General features: G+C 47.9%; 1 protein-coding gene across 3 annotated transcripts in view; it reads left to right on the forward strand.

The window, feature by feature from the left end:
• The window catches only part of WNT5B (Wnt family member 5B), an 81641-nt gene extending 76868 nt beyond the window's left edge, over window positions 1-4773 (forward strand). For 2 of the 3 annotated variants that reach the window (XM_024991524.2, XM_059886227.1), the window contains exon 5: window positions 1892-4773. In XM_024991524.2, coding sequence (XP_024847292.1) covers window positions 1892-2350 — 459 coding nt within the window. In that variant the 3' untranslated portion in view covers window positions 2351-4773. The remainder of the gene's footprint in view (window positions 1-1891) is intronic. The other variant, NM_001205628.1, reaches the window with a different exon arrangement.
• The last annotated feature ends 23023 nt before the right edge of the window (window positions 4774-27796 follow it).

The raw sequence follows: 27796 nt of genomic DNA on the forward strand, positions 1-27796 counted from the left end.
TAGAGCACTAAGAAAAGCTTAAAAACATGCTATTGCTTTTTCAGTTACCAGGAAGGCCAAAAATCCCCTCCCCCTTCTCTTGCAAGAGGCGTGTCTATATATGAGCAACAGTGAAATATGTAAAATACAGGCATTACTGTCTCTGTGATGTCTTTCTTCCTAGAGGAAGGAGAATGAACGTGTTAATAGCGGGGCTCAGTGGCGCCCTCCCTTCTAGATTTGTTTTACTGAAATTCCTGTCCCTCCCCTGGAGCCTTCCTGACTCTCTTTCCCCAAATCCCCCTGAGTGTTTGCTCCCCGCGGAGATAGATGCTATCCTGCCTTCTCCCCCACTCACTTAGGGCAGGTACACAGCTTTAGGCCCTTAATGTTTCCTCCTAGTCCTAACAGCGCCGGGTGCTGGAAGTCCCTCTCCAAACCGAGGACCATTTCCAGGGAATGATTGGAGCCAGAGGGTGACTGCAGGCGCTGTCTTTGAAGTGTCTGTAGGAATGGGGGGTCACTTCTGCCTTCAAGCCACCAGCCAAGTGCTCGGGGAGGGGCCTGCCCGCCTTCTCCATCCTAAACCCTTTTTAAGCTCCAAGGTTGGGGTGTACTCCCTCCTGGGTGGTCCTCAGTGTCTCCACCCTAAGACAGTGGGGGTAGTCCTGCACCAGAAAAACATCGGGAGGAGTCCAGGCAGTCGTAATATGAGCTGATGGTGCGGAAGCTCTTGCTTGCACCTGCAGTGGTTCCTGCCGAATAAAGACACAATCTGGGGACCCTTGAAAAGAAAGCTGAGAGGAGCCCTTGACAAATGAGTCCTGCCTGCATCGGTGACAATAGCCGTGGCAGAAGAAAATGTTGGGCGGCGGACCTGCATCTTTATCCCACCATCTGCACTTCTGGGACGGCTGCCAGGGCCGCTGGACACAATGCGTCCGTATGCTTTCGCTGAAAAGCACTTTGTGAGCAGCTTCTGGTCCGCTCCTGCTTTTCCCTTTGGGTCTGGGGTAGCCCACGTTCAGTCTCCTCCCGCTGCTGTGGTTCAGTGACTTCTGGGTGGGTTTGTTTTCCCAGCATCGCCCTCCCCCGATCCATTGTCCCGTGGCAGAGGGCCCGCCCCACTTCTCCCCATCGCAGCCACTCCCAGGGGGTGTCTTGTCACAAGTGTGCTGTGGTTTATGGGGAGGTGCCTGACGGCTCTGCAGAGCTAATGACCCACTTAACCCAGAAAAGGGGAGCGTTTAATTCCTGGGGGACTTGGCAGGATCGGTGGCCAGACAGGGTCTCTGTTGTAGGCTCCTGGTACAGCTGATTCTTTTTTTTCTGTCTTGGACTCTGTATTAGGTAGAAGCTGGATTCATTTTGTTGGTTTTTATTTGTTTGAGACATTGATCAAGATAGAAATATCTTCTTTTCTTCCCCTGCTGGTAACTATGACACATTTTAAGTATTAAGAGTTGGATAACACAGAAAGGAACTTCCCTGGTGGCCCTGCCAGCCAATGTAGGAGATGCAGAAGACGCGAGTTCCATCCCTGGGTTGGGGTGATCCCTTGGAGGAGGAAATGGCTGCCCACTCCAGTATTCTTGCCTGGGAAACCCCATGGACAGAGAAGCCTGGCAGGCTGCAGGCTATGGGGTTGGATATGACTGAGCGACCAAACAGCAGCAAAGTCAAAAGGGCAAGTGCCGTTCTGGAAGTAGATCAGACGTGGGCATCACCTCCCCACAGTTTTCTATGTGCTACTGCTAAGGAGAGACCTTTGGACGCGGCTGGAGAACCTGCGCCTCTGCACAGGCCCACCCCACCAGCCCCCGCCTGCACTCGCCCTGTGGCAACCCCAGCCGGCCTCTGGGCATCTCTTGTTGGGACGTTCTTCTCATCCTCTTCTCTCTCCCCTCCGCAGGCTGTGTACAAGACGGCAGACGTGGCCTGCAAATGCCATGGCGTCTCTGGGTCCTGCAGTCTCAAGACCTGCTGGCTGCAGCTGGCCGAGTTCCGCAAGGTGGGGGACCAGCTAAAGGAGAAGTACGACAGCGCGGCCGCCATGCGCATCACCCGCCGCGGAAAGCTGGAGCTAGTCAACAGCCGCTTCAAGCCGCCCACCCCTGAGGACCTGGTGTACGTGGACCCCAGCCCGGACTACTGCCTGCGCGATGAGAGCACGGGCTCGCTGGGCACGCGGGGCCGCCTGTGCAACAAGACGTCCGAGGGCCTGGACGGCTGTGCGCTCATGTGCTGCGGCCGCGGCTACAACCAGTTCAAGAGCGTGCGGACCGAGCGCTGCCACTGCAAGTTCCACTGGTGCTGCTTCGTCCGCTGCAAGAAGTGCACGCAGGTCGTGGACCAGTTCGTCTGCAAGTAGCCGGGGCCACCGCCCGCTCCTCCGAGCCGGGCCCGGAAGTCTATGGGATATAAATCTATATAAATATATTTTATATTTGTATAAAGGAAAGGCTGGATGGTAAATAATTAAAAGAAGACAACAGAAAGGAGAAACTTATTTAAGAGATGCTGGAGATCTTTGAGGATTGGGGGTCTCTGCTCCCAGTGGGTGGGACACGGGCTTTGTCTCCTGCCCTGGCGGGGCCTCTCTAGAGGTGGGGGCTTGGGAATGTCCATGGTCTACCCAACGAGGCCTTGAGGACAGAGAGGGTGCTTGGAGGGAGAAGTGGATGGCATCTGGAGTCCTTGTTGGGTGGGTGACAGCCCTGCGACCCTGGCTGCTAAGCCAGGCAGCCCCTTGGATGGTGACGGGAACTCAGCCTCACCCCTGGCACCTTCTGGGTCTCCAGCAGAACACCGACCGGTTCCGTGAGAGGCCCAGTGCCTTCTCACATATTCGTCTGTATGTGCTTGCAGAATCCACAGTTACAGGAAAGAGGACAGGCCCCTTGTCACCTCTGATGGCCGGACCAGCTCCTCCCCCGACTCTGGGGCCCATATTTCCAGTGAGAGATTTTCTTACTCCAGGGTTCACGGGCTCCCCCCTCGGCTCCCACAGCACCTGTGCCCGAGCTGCAGAAAGCCAGGTGGTGCCCAGTCAGGTGGTCGCACCGGGCTCCCAAACCACTGGGAGCAGATGCTCTGATACTTCCATTGGCCCTCCTTGGCCGGGGCAGGCCGGGGCCAGCTCCTGGCATGGGCTCGGCTCTGCCCCGGATGTAGTTCCCTCAGACATTAAATACCCTCCACTGAAGCTTCTATTTCTTTCCTTATTTGGATACGTTTCCTCGAAAACCTGCTGCACGGGGCACACACACATGAGGGTAAGGGGACAGGGATCATTCAGAGCCCTGGTCTGGGTGAGAGGGACAGGGGATGTCGTGAGAATTAATAAGGTGATACATGTATGCCCACCCCCCACAAAGGCAACTCAGGGATCAACCATGGCTGTTAACTCTGCTGTTCTGAACGGAACTCAGAGATTGGAGGTGAAACCTCACATTTGGCCCCTCTTCCCCGTTTTACCTCCCATCCATCCTCTTGGGCTCTTGGATTGGCACGGGTGATGGGGATGCTCTCTGCTGGCTTCTCTGTGTCACCATGTCCAGTCCAGGGGCCAGAACTCCAGCTTTGGAGTATCTGCTTGTTTTTCAGTCACTCAGATGTGTCCAACTCTCTGCGACCCACATGAACTGCAGCACGCCAGGCTTCCCTGTCCTTCACTGTCTCCAGGAGTTTGATCAAACTCATGTCCATTGAGTCAGTGATGCCATCCTCTGTTGCCCCCTTCTCCTGCCTTCAGTCTTTCTCAGCATCAGGATCTTTTCCAGTGAGTCAGCTCTTTGCCTCAGGTGGCCAAAGTATTGGAGCTTCAGCTTCAATGTTAGTCCTTCCAGTGAATATTCAGGGTTGATTTCCTTTAGGATTGATTGGTTTGATCTTCTTGCAGTCCAAGAGACTCTCAAGAGTCTTCTCCAACACAACAGTTCAAAAGCATCATTTTTTTGGGCGCTCAGCCTTCTTTATGGCCCAACTCTCACATCTATACATGACTACTAGAAAAACCATAGCATTGACTATACACATCTTTGTTGGCAATGTCTCTGTTTTTTTAATACTCTGTCTAAGTTTGTCATGGAGAAGGCAATGGCACCCCACTCCAGTACTCTTGCCTGGAATATCCCATGGGCAGAGGAGCCTGGTAGGCTGCAGTCCATGGGGTCAATAAGAGTCGGATATGACTGAGTGACTTCACTTTCACTTTTCACTTTCATGCATTGGAGAAGGAAATGGCAACCCACTCCAGCGTTCTTGCCTGGAGAATCCCAGGGACAGGGGAGCCTGGTGGGCTGCCGTCTAAGGGGTCGAACAGAGTCAGACACGACTGAAGTGACTTAGCAGCTTAGCAGGTTTGTCATAGCTTTTCTTCCAAGGAGCAAGTATCTGGGGCCAGGGAGAATAAGGCAGAGCTCAGGGACTCTAGAAAGGGAGGCAGTTGCTGGGAGAGATGTTGAGCCAGTAGCCACTCAAGACACCAGTTTCATGTTAGAAAAGTTTGTTTCTAGGGAAGGGATGGGGTTGCAGAGTTAACTTGGTTATAAAGAGCAAGTGACATTGCAGGTTCTGCCTAAGGGCATCTGTGGTCCTGTCTCCTGCTGTGTCTTCAGTACCTAGAGAAGAACCTCCTTTCTCGACACCAAGGGACGTCCAGCTGTGCCCGTAACAGCTCCTCACAAGGTCACTCAGATTCCTTTGGTAGACATTTTTAAGAGGAATGGTCCATGAGAGAAGATGTTTAAACCAACTGGCCTACAAAAGATTAAAACCATGTCCTTGGCTTCAGATTGTGTGGTTTGTTCTCAAAGCTGCAAGGGACAGAGACTGATCTGAGCCAGCTTAAAGGAGGAGGGTAACATCGGGGTTCAGAGGAATCCTGTGTGCTCCAGGCCCTCGGGACCTACCGCCCGGCTCCTCGTGGTGGGAACCACAGGGTCCGAACTGACAGCCACTGGAAGTCACTCTGACTCCCTCACTGGTCCTTGAGCCAAGTTCCCGGGAGGACCCCTGGCCGGTGCCCCCCACTTCCCCAGGACCTCAGCAGGGGGTTCAGAGTTCATGGAGGTGAGAGGGGCTTCTTTGCTGGTATTTGGATGGGAGGACACACTCCAGCTTGTTGTCCCATGCAGACCCCTAACTGTTTACTCTGGACATGCTCAAGCAAAGTCCCTTATCCGTGACATCGTGTAATTGTGGGGCCCATCCTGAGACTTTCCTCAAAGGGGTGAAAACCTGAGCCCAGGCCGAGTGTGAGGGGGGCTCCTGCTCCCTCAAAACCTTCAGGGGTGAGGTGAAGCCTTTCTCTGTCTCGCAGGGTTGAGGGGGTAAAATTGCTAAGAGGTGTCCCCAGACTGGACACCGTCTGGGTATACCCACACGGTGGCAAACCTGCTGCCATTCCATCCCAGAATGTAGACTTTTACTCTGAGCTCGATTTGAAGGGTCAGGAGTTCCTGCTAATGATTTAAATATACTTCCCTTTGGGATGTCCTTCGCAGTCCAGTGATTAGCGATGGGCGCTCCGACTGCAGGGGGTTCGGGTTCTATCGCTGGTTGGGGATCAGGTCCTGCATGCTGCATGGCCAAAACCAAATTGTAAAGATATGTCCCTTTGAGAAAGAAGAAAAAGATTTTTTAAAACAATTAAACAAAAAGCAACAACAAAATAAAGATATTCCCCTTTGAGGGTAATGACTCTACGGTGCCAGCTGCTTCCTTTGCACCCCCTGGCCGGCAGGGCCGGAGTCCTCACCAAGAGGAAACGTCTGGGAGGGATGAGGGTGGCCAGATGTTCCTGTAGATCTCCCAGGGCCCTTGGGAGCAGAGACGGCAAATGTGGAATGCCCTGCGCTTCAAATGCCCTGCCCTTCAAATGCCCTGCGGCCGCCTGCTTGCGTCCTTCTGATTGGAGAGCACTCATGGTCCTGCTTTCCCGTCTTGGGCTGAGGACGAGAGGAGCGTTTGTGGACGAGGACGTGAGTCCACTCACACATGTAAGGGGCTGTGTTCTTCCTCGGAGGGGACCTGACCTCCATCTCCCTGAGCCATGGCCAGGTCCCCAGCTCTGCGCCTGGCTGTCCTCCTGTCTGGCCACACGGTGGCGCTGTTTCACCAGCTCCAGCCCAGCGTCTGCCACTCACACGTTAGTTCAAAAGCTGGACATGGGGTGCTTGTGCCAGAAACAGACTCCGGGCAGCAGCACAGCTGAGTTTTCAATGTTTCATTTGAACACATTTGGGAAGAATTAGGTCAGTGTGATTTTACTAATTCTTTTCCACACTGCGAGACCTCTAGTAGGCGGATGCCCTTCAGACGTTAAACCCAGCTCTTCTGCAAACAGCCGTCTGTTCCTGGGTGGGGAAGATCCCCTGGAGGAGGACGTGGCAACCCACTCCAGATTCTTGCCTGGAGAATCCCATGGACAGAGCAGCCTGGCGGGGTACAGTCCACAGGGGTGACTGAACACACAGCACACAATTCCCCAACCAGGGATTGAGCCCTGTCCCTCGGCAGTGAGAGCTCAGAGTCCCAACCACTGGACTGCCAGGGAACTCCCATATTTTACTAATTTGTTAAAAATTGAGTGTGGAAGGAAGATAAGGGGAGTGCCCGGTCCGGCTGGGATGGGCCACCGAGACATGGGTGATGACAGTGGAGCTCGGGCTCGGAAGTGGCTTGCGTCAGCCTCTGAGCCGGCAGCCAGATGCTCTTCTTGCTTGATGGTCATCATCCCAGAGGTGGGGAGTCACTGTAGTTTCCACAGAGGACTGACTGTACCAGCTGCTTTGCATACATCATCTATGATTCCCTCGGTATCTCCGCAAGGTTGGTGTTATTATCCACAAGTTCCGGATGGGAGGAAAGACTCAGAGAAGTCAAGGAACACCCTCTGACTCACACAGCTGCTGGCTGGTGCTGACTGACTCCAGGGGCCCCTCTGTCTCCTTGGTGGGTTTCTGAGTGATCCCAGGATGTGAAGTAAGAGGGGCCTGTTTCCTCCTGAGCCTCAGATGTGCACACTGATCTGTCCCTCAGACCACCATGAATTTAGGATGAGGAGGGTGAGCAGGGAAGTTTCTTCTGATGGAGGCACAAGGCTTTCCTCAATCTAAGGTAAGAGGACCAGCTGTGCAGGGCTGCGGGCTCAGAGAATCTGCTTTGTACACAAGGGAGATGGCTGTTTGCGGAAGAGCTGGGGTTAAAGTGTGAAAGGCATCAACCTGGTAGAAGTCAGTGTCTTGGCGCTCAAAACTGACTTTGCACGAGCGGACAGTGGGCCTTCCTGATAGCATCTCCCCAGCTGGCGCTAGTGGTAAAGAACCCACCTGCCGATGCAGGAGATGTAAGAGACACAGGTTCAATCCCTGGGTCAGGAAGATCCCCTTGAGAAGGAAATGGCAACCCACTCCAGTATTCTTGCCTGGGAAATCCCATGGACGGAGGAGCCTGGCGGACTACAGTTCATGGGGTTGCAAAAGTCAGGCATGACTGAGCTCACACACACACACACACACACACACAAGAAACTAAACTCAGTACAGTCTGTCCCCAAAGCCTCCTCCTTCGTAAGATGTGTGAACGGATAATAACTTCCTAGACTTGTTTCTAATCTCTGCTGTGGTCAGTTAGACCACTTTGGATGGCCAGATAAGGAGGGCATTTCTTGGAGGCAGACCTGAGCCTTGAGCTTGGTTTCATCATTGGCCCGTCTAGCTTTGGAGAAACGCAGAGGACACTGTGCACCGAAGGGGCGCTCAGATGGTCCCAGTCCAGGGGACAGCAGCCCGAGAGGAGCCTCTGCTGATGCCAGTACCCACACAGGTCTGCGAAGGGCAGAGCTGGCCACTGCATGCCCTCCGCCCATCCTGGCCAGGGACCAGCCAGCAGAGGCCACCAGCCAGCACGTGGACGTCACATTCTCTCTAAAGAAACTGCGGTCACCTCTGCTTCTGCTTCCACCAGTCCTGAGTCTGGCCACAAATTGAGGGCTCTCCCAGATAAAAATTCTGTTAAGTTACAAGTCAGCGTGACCCTGTAAGATAAGGACTTGCTCCTTAACCCCAGAGTCAGACACCAGAATTCCTGTCCGGCTCTACTCACAGCTTGTGCGAGAGCCCTGGATGCAGCACCAGGATTCCAGGCTTTGGTTTGTTATCCAGTGCTTCCTGCCCCGAGGCGGGCTTTGTGAGGCTCGGCTGCCACAGAAGACAGGCGAGAACTTTGAACAGTGTGCCCACTCCCATTCTTAGCTGTTATTTTAGGTCTGCTGTGGACTGACCCAGTGATCCCTGGCTTGTTTTCTGATCCCCTTATTGTGTATTCCCAATAAAATGGTTAAAAAACAAAAACGAAAAAAAACCAAAACACTCTCTTGGCCAAATAGACTTTTTTTTTTTTTTTGTAACAAAAAGAATCAAAGTGGAAATAAAGGATATCTTTCTAAGCAGAAAGAGGCTATTTGTCACCAGGGTAGGTAACTGAGAGTTATAGATTTCACTCCCCAGAGAAGTTTAAGAAAATAAGGGGCATTGAGATGTTTGGGGAACTTTAGTAGCGTCTGGAGACAGGTTGAAAACCAGATACTCCTTGGCGACTTATTTCAGCTACAGGACTGTGAGGCCTGCCTCCCTCAGGGGAGCTAACCACAGAAGGGCTCAGGTTTGGTGCAGAGGATGGGCTAAGTGATCTCAGGCAGTTCCCTTAGCAATAAAACAAGGATCATAACATGTGTTAGTTCTCAGTCATGTCTGACTCTTTTCGACCCCATGGACTGTGTCCCTTCAGGCTTCTCTGTCCATGGGATTCTCCAGGCAAGAATAGTGGAGTGGGTTGCCATTGCCTTCTCCAGGGGATCTTCCCAACCCAGGGTTTGAACCTGGGTCTCCCACATTGCAGGCAGATTCTTTACCATCTGAGCCACCATAATATATTTTCTTCGGATAAGATAAAGGCTGTGAAAGCTTTTTGTAAAACATTAAGTCTTATTTTTTAAAATTTTATGATTTTTTTAAAATACATGTGTAGAAAGTTCACTGTGGCCTAGTTTATTTTTTTCTTTATACATTTGGGCTTCACAGTGCGGCATGTAGGATCTTAATTCCCGGATCAGGGATCAAAGCCACGCTTGCTGTGGTTGAAGTGCAGAGTTTTAACCACTGGACTCCCAGGGAAGTCCCATAAGGTCTTTTTAAAGACTGAGATATTGGAACGTTGAACTTGTATCAACACAAGATCAAAGGTAACATGGTTTTTAAAAAGCACACAATTATGACACATAAGATCTTTGGAATCATCTCTCAATCAAAGTTGCGGCTTCCCAGGTGGCTCAGTGGTAAAGAACCTGCCTGCCAATACAGGAGATGAGGATTCGATCCCTGGGTCGGGAAGATCCCCAGGAGGAGGAAATGGCAACCCACGCCAGTACGCTTGCCTGGAGAATCCCATGGACAGAGGAGCCTGGTGGACTATAGTCCAGGGTTTGAAAAGAGTCAGACATGACTGAGCTTGCATGCACGCTCTTGATCAGAGCCAATCGCAAATGCAAGAAATCTAACCTGGATTCGTTTGGCCTTTCGTACACCCAGAAATTCACCGTTCTCTAGGTTGACTTTGGTCTTTCTTGAGAAGGGGATCACTGTGCTCCTCCAAAAGAAGTCATTAAAAAAATGTATTAAAGAAAATTTTTTTGGCTGCACTGTGTGGCAAGTGGGACCCTAGTTCCTCCTCCAGGGATGAAACCTGAATCCTCTGCATTGGAAGGTGGAATCTTAACTACAGGAAAGTCTGGAAACCACTTTTTAAGTCTATTTACTGCTGTTCCTGGACCTTAGGGAACTTCAAAAGGGCAAAGAAACCTTGCACAGAAGCAGTAGGGAAGCGGGCCCGACCCTGAACCTCTGGAAGATGTGGCCAAGGAACCAGGCCCTTACTCCACCCTCCACAGGGTCTGGCCACCCACTCGGAGCCCCGTCTCCTCGCTGCCTACACCCCAGGCCATGCAGCCACTTGGAGGGCCCAGACCTGGGACTGCTCTGCAGTCACAGAGGATACAAGTTGAGAAGCAGGTCTTTACTCAGGGTGGGGGTTCTGCTACCATCAACCCTGGCCTTGATTTCAGCAAGGCAGGCGGTTGTCTAGAGCTGCCCTGAATAGCAAAGCTCACACATTCCCTTGTTTATCTGGGGAAATGCCTTCTAACTCTAAACAATTGACTTACCAACTCCCGGAGAACAATGCCCATTCATCAGACGGGGACACTCTGCTCCCTGGGAGAGGGAGTGGGCGGGGTGTCACCCTGGAAGCCAGCAGACACCCTGCAAGTGTCCCAGCGCTTACTCAGAACATGAGCATGCAGGCAGGCTGGTCCGAAGGAACACATCCTGTGCCTCTGGCCCTGGCACGTCCTGCCCACATGCACCTGCTCTTCTTTCAGAGCTGAAGAATACGGGGTGCCTGTGTCCTCTGCTGAGGTCACATCCACGCCTTCAGAAACCATCTAGGACAGAAACACTGAGAACCAACTTCACACCTGGGGCGGGGTGGGGACCTCTTGCTGTGTCTGCTCATCTCTTAACACAACAGGGGAAGCGAAATTGTTAAGAAATCAGAACATGGAGGTTTTCATTTGGGGTTTTTGTTTTGTTTTGTCTTGGTGTTGCTTGTTTGTTTGCATTGCATGTAGAGAAGTGCTTTATTTATTTTTTCTTTCAGTTTTATATTTTTGAAATGTAATTGACACACTAAGTTTTAGGGGAACAACACCTGACTTACACAGATTCTGAGATGATGACCACGATGAGTTTAGTGTAAATCCGTTACCTCAAGATTCCCTGGGGGTCCAGTGGTTAGAATGTCGCACTCCCATTGCTGGTGCTCAGGTTTGATCCCTGGTCGGGGAACAAAGATCCCACAAGCTGAGCAGTGCAGGAAAAAAAAAAAAAAAATCCATAACCTCCTAGAGACTTTAAAAAGAAAACCTTTTCTCCTTGTGAAGAGGACATTTAGGCCATACCTTCTTAACAGTCTCTAGACATTCCATACAACAGTGTTAACCACAGTCCGAAGGCTGGACATGCCATCTTGGGACTAGTAGAATTCTAAGCAGAGGTGGAAAGAGTTTCATGAGGCTGAAAGCTTACGCAGTCAGAGAGGTGGTGGGTGTGTGTGTGGGGGGGTGGGGCATGGCAATTTTTAAAATTACAAATGACATACAAGGCCTTATAATACAAGAAAGAGACCATGAAGCCTAAGATTCATTCATTTACGGAAAACCCAACTTTGGAAAACTAAGGAAAGTGCCCAGAAGATTCCATGGAAACACAGTCTTACACAGCTGGGATTCCCAGGTGGCTCACATGGTAAAGAATCCACCTGCAATGCAGGAGACACAGGTTCAATCCCTGGGTCTGGAAGATCCCCTGGAGAAGGGAAAGGCTACCCACTCCAGTATTCTTGCCTGGAGAATTCCATGGACAGAAAACATTCTCACTCCTTCTTGCCTTGACGGAAATCTGTATTTTTCCTGACAAAGCCATTTAGGTTAGAGCCCTCTGGGGTAAAGGCCCTCTTTTCTCCCAGCCCCCAGGTGTGGCCATCTGGTCTGGTGGGGGGAGTTGCCACACCCAACGGTTAAAGACCTGGCTCCATAGGGGCTCCAGCCAGACCGCCTCCCCCATTTTGGTTGCTGTCCTCCAGCCACCTCAGAGGAGTGACGGCCAAACTCATGAAGAGGTGATTAACGTCATTTATAGCAAATGAAATATTAGTTCAAACTATAGGAGATATGGAGAAGGCAATGGCACCCCACTCCAGTACTCTTGCCTGGAAAATCCCATGGATGGAGGAGCCTGGAAGGCTGCAGTCCATGGGGTCGCTGAGCGTCGGACACGACTGAGTGACTTCCCTTTCACTTTTCACTTTCACGCATTGGAGAAGGAAATGGCAACCCACTCCAGTATTCTTGCCTGGAGAATTCCAGGGACGGGGGAGCCTGGTGGGCTGGCGGCTATGGGGTCGCACAGAGTCGGACACGGCTGAAGCGACTTAGCAGCAGCAGCAGCAGCAACATAGGAGATATAATTTTTCCACCTAATAGATGAGTTTGCTGTTGTTGTTTAGTTGTGTCCAACTCTTTTGTGACCCCATGGACTGTAGCCCGCCAGGCTTCTCTATCCATCAGATTCTCCGGGCAAGAATACTGGGGTGGGTTGCCCTCTCCAGGGGATCTTCCCAACCCAGGGATAGAATTCATGTCTCTGGTATTGGCAGGTAGATTCTTTACCACTGAACTCCCTGGGAAATCCTTAATAGATGAGTCAGTTCAGTTCAGTTCAGTCACTCAGTCGTGTCCGACTCTTTGTGACCCCATGAATCGCAGCACGCCAGGCCTCCCTGTCCATCACCAACTCCCGGAGTTCACCCAAACTCATGTCCATTGACTCAGTGATGCCATCCAGCCATCTCATCCTCTGTCTCCCCTTCTCCTCCTGCCCCCAATCCCTCCCAGCATCAGAGTCTTTTCCAATGAGTCAACTCTTCGCATGAGGTGGCCAAAGTATTGCAGTTTCAGCTTTAGCATCATTCCTTCCAAAGAACACCCAGGGTTGATCTCCTTCAGAATGGACTGGTTGGATCTCCTTGCAGTCCAAGGGACTCGCAAGAGTCTTCTCCAACACCACAGTTTAAAAGCATCAATTCTTCGGTGCTCAGCCTTCTTCACAGTCCAACTCTCACATCCATACATGACCACTGGAAAAACCGTAGCCTTGACTAGACGGACCTTTGTTGGCAAAGTAATATCTCTACTTTTGAATATGCTATCTAGTTTGGTCATAACTTTCCTTCCAAGGAGTAAGCGTCTTTTAATTTCATGGCTGCAATCACCATCTGCAGTGATTTTGGAGCCCCCCCAAAATAAAGTCTGACACTGTTTCCACTGTTTCCCCATCTATTTCCCATGAAGTGATGGGACCGGATGCCATGATCTTCCTTTTCTGAGTGTTGAGCTTTAAGCTAACTTTTTCACTCTCCACTTTCACTTTCATCAAGAGGCTTTTGAGTCCCTCTTCACTTTCTGCCATAAAGGTGGTTTCATCTGCATATCTGAGGTCATTGATATTTCTCCCAGCAATCTTGATTCCAGCTTGTGCTTCTTCCAGTCCAGCATTTCTCATGATGTACTCTGCATAGAAGTTAAATAAGCAGGGTGACAATATACAGCCTTGACGTACTCCTTTTCCTATTTGGAACCAGTCTGTTGTTCCATGTCCAGTTCTAACCGTTGCTTCCTGACCTGTGTACAGATTTCTCAAGAGGCAGGTCAGGTGGTCTGGTATTCCCATCTCTTTCAGAATTTTCCACAATTTATTGTGATCCACACAGTCAAAGGCTTTGGCATAGTCAGTAAAGCAGAAATAGATGTTTTTCTGGAACTCTCTTGTTTTTCCCATGATCCAGCAGATGTTGGCAATTCGATCTCTGGTTCCTCATCCTTTTGATGAGTAAAGATGAGCAAATTTGATGTGTTGTTGTGTGGGAGATGAAGGGAAGAAACAGGTCCTCCATGCATTGCTACTGGGAGCAAAAAGTAGCACCACTTCCTCAGAACAATCTATCAAAATGTAAAAGGCACATATCCTGGGATTTCCATGGTGGCACAGTTGTTAAGACTCTATGCTTCCAGTGAAGAGGGCAACAGGTTCAGTTCCTGGATGGGAAACTAAGATCCTACATGTGCTGGGGTTGCCAAAAATAAACAAATTAATATAAATTAAAATTTGAAAAGTAAACTAAAAATAAAATGCTCGTATGCTTTGATCCAGTGACGGCACTTCTACAAGTTTATCCTATTCATATGTTCACATGTGTGTACAAAAATGTATGTGCAAGAAGTTTCCTGTGGCATTATCTGGGGAGTAAAAGTCTGAAAGAACCTAAGTGCCTGTCAGTGGGAATGGGTATTAAACATGGTTATTATGTGAACTGGAAAATCACACAAAGTGATACTACGTGTTGTTCACAGCCATATATAAATTTGCATGTGAAACATACAAAATTACTGAAAGAAATAAGTGACAGTGTTCAGCTCTGGGGTAAGGAGCTGAGAAGAGGATTGTCTGTGAAGGTTACAGCATATTTCAACTTTATCTGTAACATTTTACTTCTTTTATATAAGGGAAAAAAGGAAACAGCAAAGATGAGTTTTTATCAGCGCTGGGTGGTGGGAGCTTTTCATATTACACGCTGACTTTTATGTACTTTTTCAAAGAGCACAATTCAGAGCATTGGGCATGAGGTGAAATCTTTCGTGTAAAAAGACACCCACGTGCTTGTTACCTGTGAACGTCTCTGGACAGACGACGGCTGGGAGGGGACCAGGATGTGGGCTCGGGGTGGGGAGGGGCTTATTTTCACCACACGCTGCTCCTGTGTGTGTATTTAACCATTTGAGCATACTACTTACAAATAATAATTACAAAGAGCAAGCAAACAAACAGCACGTTTTAAGAGCCTGTTGTACTTGGAGAGGAAGGTGAGCAGAGGCCTGCCCTCCTCGGGTTCCTGATGGGGGAAGACAGTTCCGGCCCTCCATCCTCATAGTCACAGCTCGGGTCCTACTGAGAGCCGTGTGTGCTAAGTCACTTCAGTTGCGTCCAGCTCTTTTCGACCCTATGGACTGTAACCTGCAAGGTTCCTTTGTCCTTGGGACTCTCCAGGCAAGAATACTGGAGTGGGTTGCCTTGCCCTCCTCCAGGGGATCCTCCCAACCCGGGCATGGAACCCGCATCTCTTATGCCTCTCGCATTAGCAGGTGCGTTCTTCACCACTAGCGCCACCTGGGAAGCCCTTAGCAGTGAGAGCATCGAGCAGCTGATTTTTTGTTTTCTTTTATTTTTTGGCCACACTGTACGGCAGATGGGGTCTCAGTTCCCCAGCCAGGGATGGAACCCGTGCCCCCTGAAGTGGAAGCACAGAGTCCTAACCACTAGACCACCAGGAAATTCTCAGGAGTAGCTGTTAACACTCCAATCGTGAGGTGGACAGGCAGGAAAAAACACTGGAAAATGTCCACTCTGGCAAAGGTATTTAAGTATACCTTAGGGTGGTGAGAGGGAAGCCCCTGGGCCAAGCACACTTAGTTGGTTGTCTGTTTTCAGTGTCAGAGTCCCCAGCAGGAAAACAAAAGAGTCGAGCTGATGGAAGACGAGCTGTGAACTCACAACACAAAGGATCCCTGCAGCGACTGTGCTGAGAAGGCAGTCCCAGCAGGACAGGTCTGAGGGAGTCTGCCTCTCCCAGGTCCCCAGAGGAGTCACCTTCACAAAGGCAGAAAGTGGATGGAGGTCCCGGCGCTGAGGTCGGGGAAGCTGGTGCTTCATGTGGATACAGTTACAGTTTCAGTTTCGAGACGATGAAAAGGCCCTGGGGGCAGACGGTGGTGACGGCTGTAAAAGCCTGTGAGCGTCCCTGGTGTAGCCAAGCTATGCACGTATAGACGGTTAAAATGGTAAATGTTATCTCGTGAGCCTGCATGCTCATCCCTCAGTCGTGCTCAACTCTGTGCGACCCCATGGACTGTAGCCTGCCTGACACCTCTGTCCAGGGGATCTTCCAGGCAAGAATACTGGAGTGGGTTGCCATTTCCTTCTCCGGGGGATCTTCTGAACCCAGGGCTCAAAACTGCACCTCCTGCATTGCAGGCGGATTCCTTACTATTGAGCCACCAAGGGAAGCCTATCTGGCTTAACTGACTTTCAAAGGTGCAGGATGTAACCAGTGTGTTGCCTCATGATCTTTAACCAAACAAGTTCATATTTTTTTTTCCTATAAATTTTCTGACAAGAGTGTGAAATGCAACTTTGACATTCATATATAAATATATAGATATACACACACAAATATATGTTACTATAACACATATCCAACATGACAAACCTAGACAGCATATTAAAAAGCAGAGATATCATTGCCGACAAAAGTCTATACAGTCAAAGCTATGGTTTTTCCAGTAGTCATGTATGGATGTGAGAGTTGGGCCAGAAAGAAGGCTGAGTGCCCAAGAATTGACGCTTTCAAACTAAGTTGTTGGAGAAGACTCTTGAGAGTCCCTTGGACTGCAAGAAGATTGAACCAGTCAATCCTAAAGGAAATCAACCCTGAATATTCATTGGAAGGACTGACCCTGAAACTGAAGCTCCAATCCTTTGACCACCTGATTTGAAGAGCTGACTCACTGGAAAAGCCCCTGATGCTGGGAAAGATTGAAGTCAGGAGGAGAAGGGGATGACAGAGGATGAGATGGTTGGGTGGCATCATCGACTCAATGGACACGAGTTAGAGCTCTGTGAAGTGAAGGACAGGGAAGCCTGGCATGCTACAGTCCATGGGGTTGCAGAGTCGGATACAACTGTGTGACTGAACAACAGCATAACAACATGTAGGTGTAAAACTAATAAAATAACAAAACCAAACTAAAAGCAACAAAGAAAGGTCCAGTGAGTCTTCTTCAGGCTCCTCCCCACAGAGCGGGAACAACCCACTGTTTTCCGGCCTAGAGATCAGAGCTGCAGCGGAGAGCCCCTCCCGCACAAGTCCCCCCGACAGCTGCCCTTCCTCCCAGGCTGGCATCAAGGTAGGAGGTAGATGGACCCCTGGGCTGGACACCTGGCGTTCATCAAGTGGAATAAAGTCGTAGCTTTGTTCTCACCTAGACACTCCAAGGACAAAGCTAGTGGCAGAAACTGAGCTCTGCTAAAGCACAGAGAAGAAGTGCCCATGGCTGAGGTCAAGGAAGACTTCCCTGTCTGCACATGTACAGGAAGGCTTCTTGGGGGTGGGAAAGGGAGGGGCTCCCATCCCATAATAAGTCTGGACATGCACCCATAGGCCTCTGTGGAGGGATCCATCTTAGAAAACGGTTGCGCACGCATCTTGACGAGGGTCCTAGGACCAGTCAGGTATGGAGAAAGAAACAAGTTAATTGGCCACATGTTGGCAAAAACCTGCAAGGACTGACCTATACAAACTGTTGTGTCCCCTCTCTACTGCGCTCCTTATTCAGGATGCCCACACTCCTGCCTGGCTGTGTGTCTCTGCCTTGCCTCTGACAGAAAAGAATAAACTGTTCCACTGTGCGCTCTCCCATGTATATGCTGTGTCCCTAATAATAAACTTTGTATTTGTTTTACAGCTTTGCCTCCTTGAAACATTCTTAGTTTCAGAAGGGGTAAGAATCAAGGAACTTTGCTTCTAGCCTCTAGCTCCTGGTGGGCTGGTGGCTAGGTTCAAACCCTGGACAGGGAAAATAAGATCTTGATCCAAGACTACTGACCCGGGACTTCCCTGGTGGTCCTGTGGCCAAGACACTGCACTCCCAGTTCAGGGGGCCTGGGTTCAGTCCCTGGTCAGGAACCAGATCCTCACAGGCCTCAACTAAAGACCCCTTATGCTATGACGAAGACTCCTGTGTGGCCAAAGAAACAACCAAATGTTAACAACAGGAAAGAAAAGACTACTCTCCCTCCGAGAACAGCATCTCACTGCTATCTGACCTTTCCGCCAGTGCCCAGTTGGCTTTGTGTCCAAAGACAGCGTCATAATCCATGTGAGCGAGTCTATCTGCAACTTCAGGCATTAGGGCGAGCCCCGACCTTTGGACGGGGAGCAGAAGTAGGGTAGAGGGAGTCTAGGGCAGAGGGAATCGGGGATCTGGAAGACATACCTCGGATGCCTGACGCCAGGCCAATGTTGGTTTTGTAACTTTATGTGGGGATGGCCCAACCCGGCTGGTCCTACTTCTCCCTGTTCTTGATTTTGAAATAACCGTCTGAGTGGCAGTGGCCTGTCACCCCACATGGCCTCCACCAATGAGAGGGCCCCTCGGGGTGCCTGTTGAGGCCTGTGTTCTGGTCCCTAAGCCTCTCACTCAGCGCTATGGGGTCTGTGATGGCCGGGAACATCATTGCCATCAGACTCAGACCAGGGAGAAACAGAAACACCTCCAGACAGTTGGGAAACAGCTGAAATAACCCTAATCTGATCTTCGTCCTCAAAGACCTTTCACTTCAACTACAGTTTATTTGGCTGCCAAAGAGGAGCTAGGGAAAATGGACTATAATAATAAGTGGGTTCAATTGAAATTCTTGACACGTTTTTGTTTTGGGGTTTTTCTGTATCAAATGATCTCTAATAATTTGTCAGAAACATCCTAAGCTTCTGTTGGGATACTACCCTTTCCCAGACCAAAGAACCCATCAACACAGTTTGTTTCTCCTGCTGTTAGAAGAAGGACTCAGCACTTCCTTGCTGGTCCAGCAGTTAAGACTTCGAGCTCCCAATGCAGGGGGCCTGGGTTCTATCCCTGGTCAGAGAACTAGATCCCACAGGCCGTGACTGAGTGCTGGAGCTAGGGCCCAGTGCAGCCAAATAAATAAGTAAATACATTTTTTTTTTTTTTAAAGAAAAAGGAAAGGAGAACGCAGGGCTCACTGCAGCCTTGCATTAGCTCCGGGACTCAGGCTGGAAGGGGACACTTGGCCTCTTTCACATCTCCCGCACTCCAGTCTGACTCTCTTTCTGGAAAAACGCAGAAAGGCAGGTGCTAAAGTCACACACCTTTCTGAGGGCTGAGACTCTGAGGTTGGAAGAGGACCAGCTCCTGGAGGGGTGAGAGTGAAACGAGGAAGAAGGGGTGCAGGCCCCTCCACTGTTTTCCCTGGAGAGCCTGCTGGGGGGCAGAGGCGTCTTCACCTGGGGGAACCAGAAGTCATCAACTTCTCTTCCTTGGCTTTTGGCTCTGAGTGTTGAACCCTGTGTCACTGTAGGCAGCCATCTGCACGGCCCCACGGGCTGCACCCTTCCCTCCTCCAGTCTCCTCTGTTCTCACCCTCCCATCCTCACATCAACAGGACACGTCTTACAAAGCTAGTCAATGGAGGAAATCCCAATGATTTAGTCATTGATTCACCACATATACTCTTTACTGGGGGGCTATGCCCCATGGTTCCAAATAGGAAAAGGAGTACGTCAAGGCTGTATATTGTCACCCTGCTTATTTAACTTATATGCAGAGTACATCATGAGAAACGCTGGGCTGGAAGAAGCACAAGCTGGAATCAAGATTGCTGGGAGAAATGTCAATGACCTCAGATATACAGATAACACCACCCTCATGGCAGAAATTGAAGAGGAACTCAAAAGCCTCTTGATGAAAGTGAAAGAGGAGAGTGAAAAAGTTGGCTTAAAGCTCAACACTCAGAAAAGGAAGATCATGGCATCCGGTCCCATCACTTCATGGGAAATAGATGGGGAAACAGTGGAAACAGTGTCAGACTTTATTTTGGGGGGGCTCCAAAATCACTGCAGATGGTGATTGCAGCCATGAAATTAAAAGACGCTTACTCCTTGGAAGGAAAGTTATGACCAAACTAGATAGCATATTCAAAAGTAGAGATATTACTTTGCCAACAAAGGTCCGTCTAGTCAAGGCTACGGTTTTTCCAGTGGTCATGTATGGATGTGAGAGTTGGACTGTGAAGAAGGCTGAGCACCGAAGAATTGATGCTTTTGAACTGTGGTGTTGGAGAAGACTCTTGCGAGTCCCTTGGACTGCAAGGAGATCCAACCAGTCCATTCTGAAGGAGATCAACCCTGGGTGTTCTTTGGAAGGAATGATGCTAAAGCTGAAACTGCAATACTTTGGCCACCTCATGCGAAGAGTTGACTCATTGGAAAAGACTCTGATGCTGGGAGGGATTGGGGGCAGGAGGAGAAGGGGAGACAGAGGATGAGATGGCTGGATGGCATCACTGAGTCAATGGACATGAGTTTGGGTGAACTCCGGGAGTTGGTGATGGACAGGGAGGCCTGGCGTGCTGCGATTCATGGGGTCACAAAGAGTCGGACACGACTGAGTGTCTGAACTGAACTGAACTGATGCCCTATGGCAGGTGGGATCTTAGTTTCTGGACCCCAGATCAAACCTGTGTCCCTTGCAGTGAATGCAGAGTCTTAGGCTCTGGACCCCCGGAGAAGTCCCACCATGTATATTCTGACCTTAAAATCTAAAATCACTAGAAGTTTAGACTTCCTTCCATTAATTGAAGAGATAACATAATTTATTTTTTAATTTAATTTTTTCTTTAATATGGGAGTATAGGTGATGTACAACGTTGTGTTGTTTTCAGGTGTACAGCAAAGTGATTCAGTTATATGTCTGTGTGTGTGTGTGTGTGTGTGTGTGTGTGTGTGTGTATGGGAAAAGAATAGGTTTTTTTCTGTATAGGTTATTACTGAATATTGAGTAGAGTTCCCCGTGCTATACAGTAGGTCCTTGCTGGTTATCTATTTTGTATATGAGTGTGTATATGTTAATCTCAAACTCCTAACGTATCCCTCTCACTACACGTTTCCCTAAAGAGATGACATAATTTACATCTCACTTGAAAAGACTTTTGTTGTTGTTCAGTCGCTGTCTGACTCTTTGAGCGACCCCAAGGACTGCAGCACGCCAGGCTTCCCTGTCCTCCATTATCTCCTGGAGCTTCAAACTCATGTCCATTGAGTCAGTTATGTCATCGAATCATCTCATCCTCTGTCGCCCCCTTCGCCTCTTGGCCTCAATCTTTCCCAGCATCAGGGTCTTTTCCAAAAGACTTTACTCATTTAGTGTCCTCACTTCAGCTATGTACACTCTTTTCTCACCATGTGAGGCTGGTGGGTTATCAGATGTACTCCCTGGGGAAGAGCATTCTGCGTCAGGAGTCCAGGTCAGCCACGACACCCGGCGCCTGGAGCAAGGTCCGCTTCTTATCTGGCTGCAGCCTTGCCCACAAAGCTGTATCTCTCAAACAGAAGCCACTCCTACCAGACGCTGGTGACATGGTAAACAGCAAAGATAAATGCAAGAGAAACATTTCTCCTTAATTCATGACTTTATTACTTCAAACAGAATGCTCCTTATAACTTACCCTGAATTCCATGGTGGAGTTAAATTCGTGAGGACAGAAGATCTGAACTCGTGTGTGTCCACTTCGTCAGAATCTAGGAAGGATAGAATGCAGAGCAGACTTGGTGGGGCCAACTCCATGGAGCTGGGGCACAGCCCCAGTAAACCTCATGTCTTAGCAGGATTATTTATACAACTCAGATGATATTAGCCAAAATTGTACATTGTTCTTCAGATTCTGTAATTCTTATAAAATATATGTGTAAAATCTTCAGAAATTTAAAAGGTGTTTTAAAAATTTAAGCACAGATAATAGCATATAAAACATGAACAATATAACCAACACCATTGTTCTCACAGCCCAAGATTTATAACCGTTATACCTTTGTCCTATGTGGGTTGTCTTTTTTTCCTGCAAAGAAATAAAACATTACAAATGTCTAATGTCTAAAAATCCCTTTACCCGGTGCTCTCAGTCCTATTCCCTCTGTCTCTCCATCCTACACGTTTTTCTCTTTAATTCAGATCAGTGTGATTTTACCTTTCATGTTCTTCCGCAACTTGGTGTTAGCCCGTGTGTTTTTGAGATCTGTGTGGATGGAGTTTATTCCTTTTAGTGACGCATAGTATTACAACGTACGTACATACCATACCGTATATATCCATTCTCCTCTGACCCATAGTTCTGTGGTCTCCAGTCCTCTTGCCATTTAGAGGCTGGCCCATGAGCATTGCTGTACATGAGATCATTATGTCACTCAAATCTCAGGTGGCTCAGTGGTAAGGAACCCACCTACCAATGCAGGAGACGCCAGTTCGGTCCCTGGGTTGGAAAGATTCCCTGGAGAAGGAAATGGCAATCCACTGCAGTATTCTTTCCTGGGAAATCCCGTGGACAGAGGAGCCTTGCAGGCTGTAGTCCATGGAGTCCCAAAGACTTGGACGCAGCTTAGTGACTAAACAACAACAAAAACAGTTCCTTGATACGCTTCTTTAATAGCTGGTTTTGTTTGTCACATGACAACTGGCATTCCTCCTATTTCACATTTGTGCTGTGTTTGCTCCACTGTAACTTTTATTTTTTTCTTGAAAAAATTTTTTTTGGCTCAAAGGCTTGTGGGACCTTATTTTCCTGACCAGGAATTGAACCAGGCCCTTGGCAGTGAAAACACCAAGTCCTAACCACTGTACCACCAGGGCAGCCCCCACAGTAACTTTTAAATTTGCAGCCTTGAGGCCCTAGCATCGTTGTTTCAAAGGGAATACTCAACGAGTCTAGAATATAAGTGAACAAACAAGTGAATGCCATTAAAAAGAAGTGGAATGAAAAAAAAGATACAAAGAAAGAAAAGTTGAATGATATTTTTGAAATCACATTGGGTTCAGCACTAAGAAGCGTCAAGTTCTCTGTGTCTTCCTTGTCTGCTTTTCTTCTCTCTGTCTACACCTGTTGAGGACTCAATGCAGGCCAGGCATCACGTTCTATGCTAAAAATTGCAGTGATCTGCTCTTCCATTTCGAAATTATTTGGCAGCTGATGAAAAGCCTTGAACTTTGTTATTTAAAAATAGCCAGTTCTTGGATTTGGTGACGTGGTGGGAGTGTCAGGCTTGTTGTCTGACTATTGCTGAGTTTACAATTCACAGAGCCATTAGCTTATTTTTGCCACGTGGCGTGTGAGATCTTTGCTCCCTGACAAGGGATCAAACCCCTAGCAATAGAAGGTCAGAGTCTTAACTACTGGACCACCAGGGAAGTCCCTGGAGCCATTAGCTTTTAAATAATCCTTTTGTCTTTTGGTAGCAATAACCACTGTATACTTTGAAGCAACTAGTGTCTGGAGCAGGCTTTCTTAACCTGGGATTGAGTCCTAAAGCTCAACATGTGGTCCTGCAGGAGTAGGGGATGTCCTCTGGAAATTTGTAAATATGTGTTTATATATTTTTCTGAAGGTTATAGCTTCTCCAAAGACTCTGTAACTCCCCAAACCTTGAGAACAACTCTGTTTGCCTCGCTTCACTAAGTTCCCTGCTTGGTGCCCTTTGTTACATAATCTGGAGGTTAAGTGCTTGGGTTACATAGTCATAGCACCTGTGTTGAATCCTGGCTCTGCTATTTCATCGCTGTGTGACCTTAAACAATAAGGAGGCTCTCTGGGCCTCAGTTTCCTCATCTGTAAACTGGAGCAATGGTGCTAAGTCATACGTTAGGACTTGTGCTAAGGATTACATGAGTGTATATATAGCTTAGAAAATGCTCAGCACATAGTAAATACTCCATAAATGTATTAGCTATTATTACTATAATTATTGCATAGATGTGGCACTGATGACAATGATACTGAAAATCCTGATGACTGATACCTTCCTGAAGCCACTTATGAGTGAATGAGAAGGAAACCAACAAGCACTGTTGAATAATCAGCTGACTCTTCTGGATAAAACTAACACAGTATTTTCCTTTAAGGCCAGCCAGTCTCTTAAGCCTGGGTAACCGGACTTGACTGTGGAGATGAGTCTATTCAATTATAATGGCAATTATAGTGGAAAAAGCAGTTTGCTTTTTAGATATAACTCAAATGTGTACTGATTTTATTTTCCAGTCTGGGGTGGAACTGACTCATGGCCATGGTTCTGGTTTCCCAACCTGTGGAGTGAGCATCCTTGACGCTGCACCAGGAGTGAACGATGGACTGGGAAATGTAAACTTTGTGTTTTTGGCTACTCTGGGTCTTCCTTGCAGCTTTTCCCCATTTGTGGCATATGGACTCTCGAGGCCTGTTGCCCTGAGGCATCAGTTCCCCACCAGGGAGCGAACCTGTGTCCCCTGCATCGGAAGGCAGACTCTTAACCATCGGACCACCAGGGAAGTCCCTGGGAAATGTGAACTTTGGATGAGCTGTCCTAAAGCTCCTCTCTCCTGGTTCTCCCACAGAATACTATGGCAGCCTGAGTCCACATCTCTACCCTTTGACATCCACTGCTGAACGGGTTCATCAAATTAGATCAGATTAGAATTTGTTCCAAATGTCAACTTTGTCCAGCTTTCAATGACCAAAGTTTTCTCCAGAGTGTTGAATTTCAGGCTTATCTATTTCCTCTGTTGGGCCAATTTGACCTTCTCAAATGCCTGACAGTGATATTTTTCCCGTGTACTATTTTTGAGGTCTCTCCTTTTTTTTATTTTTGGCTGTGCCACCCACAGCATGTGGGATCTTAGTTCCCCAGCCAGGGATTGAACCCAAGCCCCTTGCAGTGGAAGCTAGGAGTCTTAACCACTGGACCACTAGGAGGGAAGTCTCTCTTTCGCTCTTTTTTTTTTCTTTATTCCTTCCTTGCACAAGTAATTACCGACCTCTGCCACAACCAACCCCAGGAGTTCGCTTCCTGCAGTAATGGCCGCCTCTCTCCCTGGGCTCTCCCTTTGGAAATAAACATTCCTGGAAACCCTGACCCAAGACTGCCAAGTAAGAAATTGTGCAAAGGGATTTTATTCGAATGCTGGTTGTCCATGAGACTTAAAATCCGATAGGTCTATACATAATTGCCTGAATATGTTCAGGAGTGGGAGATTCAAAGCTAAGAGCTAACCTCCCTTGCTATGTTTATCAAAACGCGGTCCATGGGTGCAGATGGCACCAGCTATGTAACCTGTAAGACCCAGCGTCGAATGGAAGTGTGGGCCTCCTGTTCAGAATTTCAGGACAGGGACAAGAGAACATGAAAGTACCTATCGGTCCTTTTGAGTACAGAGAGGGATGCAGGGAAACTGAGCCTGCAGGAGACCAGGGTATCAGAATTGCCAGATTCCGACAGGCAAAAATCTGATTTCTGGGAGTTCCCTGGTGGTCCAGTGGTTAGTGCTCCATGCTTCCTCTGCAGGGGCTCTCGTTCCATCCATAGTCGGGGAACTAAGATTTTACATGCCACATTGTACAGCCAAAAAAAAGAAAAATCTTGATTTCTGAAGCCTACTGTGTTAATGCATCAGAATCTCTGGGAACAGTGATTCGTCCTCCCTACCCACCCAATATTTATAAGTAGAACTATAAAAAAAAAAAGAAAAGAAAAGAACTATATTGAAAAAAAAGTCTTTCTATAAAGAAAGAAAAAAAGAACTATATTGAACATAAACATGCTCTTTTGTTTTCATGTTGTTTATGGGCACTTTTGTACCACAATAGTAGTCAAATCGTTGGAACTGAAACTCTATAGTCAACAAGACCTAAAGTATTTATTCTGTGGCCCTTTAGAGAAAGTTGGTTGACACCTGATTTAATAAAATAAACGTATGCCTGGAACAAAAAGCCCCCAAAACTTTGATTTTTTATTTCACTTTCTGTTTTCTAGTTTTCTTATTAAGACTAAGTACATTTACAGAAATCAGCAATGGTCATATTGCAGATATTTTCTGTATAGCTAATATTTTTGTTTTTATAGTTTCTAGCAATGGCAACCCACTCCAGTGTTCTTGCCTGGAGAATCCCAGGGAAGGGGGAGCCTGGTGGGCTGCTGTCTATGGGGTCGCACAGAGTCGGACACGACTGAAGTGACTTAGCAGCAGCAGCAGCGTAGTTTCTAGAGGTATGTAAGCCATTTTTCACCTGAGAGTCTTTGATTTTTTTTTAATTAAAAATTCATTTAAGATCTTGTATAGGCAAAGGTTTTTTATTTAAAATAAATTTTAAAAATTTAAATTTATTTTTATTTTTGAAGGGTAATTTCTTTACAGAATTTTGTTGTTTTCTGTCAAACACCAACATGAATCCACTGTAGGTATACGTATGTCCCCTCCCTCTTGAGCCCCCCTCCCATTTCCCTCCGTATCCCACCCCGCTAGGTTGATACAGAGCCCCTATTTGAGTTCCCTGAGTCATACCTCAAATTCCTGCAGGCTATCTATTTTACATATGGTTAAATTAAGTTTTTGTTTTATATTGGAGTATAGCTGATTTGCAATGTTAGTTTTAGGTGTACAATAAAGTGATTCAATTTTGTGTATGTGTGTATATATATATATTCATTTCTTTTTAAATTCTTTTCCCATTTAGATTATTACAGCACATTGACTAGAGCTCCCTGTCCTGTACAGCAGGTCTTTGTTGGTTATCTGCTTTGTATACAGTAGTGTGTATATGTTAATCCCAAACACCTAATTTATCCCACATTCTTAACACGCCCTCCAGTTGTTGATTTTGTGCACAAAGGATTGAAAACCTCTGACTCTTTCCTCCATTTGCTTGGGAAGAAGAAGCAGTGATTCTTTATCTGTGAGGACGGAGCTGAACTGGTCACCTTGTGCCACCTCCAGCCTTCCTGGTGCTCACACCCTCTTCTTTCACCCTTTCCTCTTTTGTTCCCTTCTGGTTTCGGCCTGTCAGAGGCCCCACAGGCAGGGCTGATAAAATCGCTCAACAGAGAAAGTTGGAAGGGAGAGGCTGACTCGTTGCAGGGCCTGGGGACTTATCCTGCAGGAATCTTGTCTTTCTGCCACATCCCCCTACTCCCCCCAGTTTGCTTTAACTTCTAACCTAAAGCAACAGAAAAGGGACAAGAGCCCGCGAAACAAGCTCTGAGAACAGCCCCAACCACACAGTTCAATCCTCAGTGACTCTCAGGTCACATGCATTGGAATTCAATTCCAGGTCAGTCCTGTCCCCTCCTCAGTAAATGCCAGTTCTTGGAACTTATTTCTGCAAGTCGTCACTTTACCAAAGTGTAAGCCCCAGGTCCCAGGGTTCATCCTTGTAAGCTGATGAGAGAATTCTTATCAAATGACCCTGATAAGCTGCTGGGTATAAGTTCTGATTTTAGCTGTACATCAAGACATTTCTGTTCAGTTCAGCTGCTCGGTTGTGTCTGACTCTTTGTAACCCCACGGACTGCAGCACGACAGGCCTCCCTGTCCATCACCAACGCCTGGAGCTTGCTCAAACTCATGTCCATCGAATCGGTGATGCCATCCAAACATCTCATCCTCTGTCATCCCCTTCTCCTCCCGCCTTAAACCTTTCCCAGCCTCAGAGTCTTTTCAAGTGAGTCAGTTCTTCGCATCAAGTGCCAAAGTATTGGAGCATCAGCTTGAGCATCAGTTCTTCCAATGAATATTCAGGACTGATTTCCTTTAGGATTGACTGGTTGGATCTCCTTGCAGTCCAAGGAACTCTCAAGACTCTTCTCCAACACCACAGTTCAAAAGCATCAATTCTTCAGCACTCAGCTTTCTTTATAGTCTAGCTCTCATATCCATATGTGACTACTGGAAAAACCATAAATTTGACTAGAAGGACCTTTGACAGCAAAGTAATGTCTCTACTTTTTAGTATGCTGTCTAGGTTGGTCATAGCTTTTCTTCTAAGGAGTAAGCATCTTGTAATTTCATGGCTGCAGTCACCATCTTCAATGACTTTGGAGTCCAAGAAAACGAAGTCTTTCACTGTTGCCATTGTTTCTCCATCTATTTCCCATGAAGTGATGGGGCCAGATGCCATGATCTTAGTTTTTTGAATGTTGAGTTTTAAGCCAGCTTTTTCACTTTTCTCTTTCACTTTCATCAAGAGGCTCTTTAATTCCTCTTCCCTTACTGCCATAAGGGTGGTGTCATCTGCATACCTGATATTTCTCTTGGTAATCTTGATTCCAGCCCAGCATTTAGCATGATGTACTCTGCATATAAGTTAAATAAGCAGGGTGACAATATATAGCCTTGATGTACTCCTTTCCCAATTTGGAGCCAGTCTGTTGTTCCATGCCTGGTTCTAACTGTTGCTTCTTGACCTGCATACAGATTTCTCAGGAGGCAGGTCAGGTGGTCTGGTATTCCCATCTCTTGAAGAATTTTCCACAGTTTGTTGTGATCTACACA

The sequence above is a fragment of the Bos taurus genome, chromosome 5 (assembly GCF_002263795.3).
Source record: "Bos taurus isolate L1 Dominette 01449 registration number 42190680 breed Hereford chromosome 5, ARS-UCD2.0, whole genome shotgun sequence".
In the NCBI taxonomy this organism is placed as follows: domain Eukaryota; kingdom Metazoa; phylum Chordata; class Mammalia; order Artiodactyla; family Bovidae; genus Bos; species Bos taurus.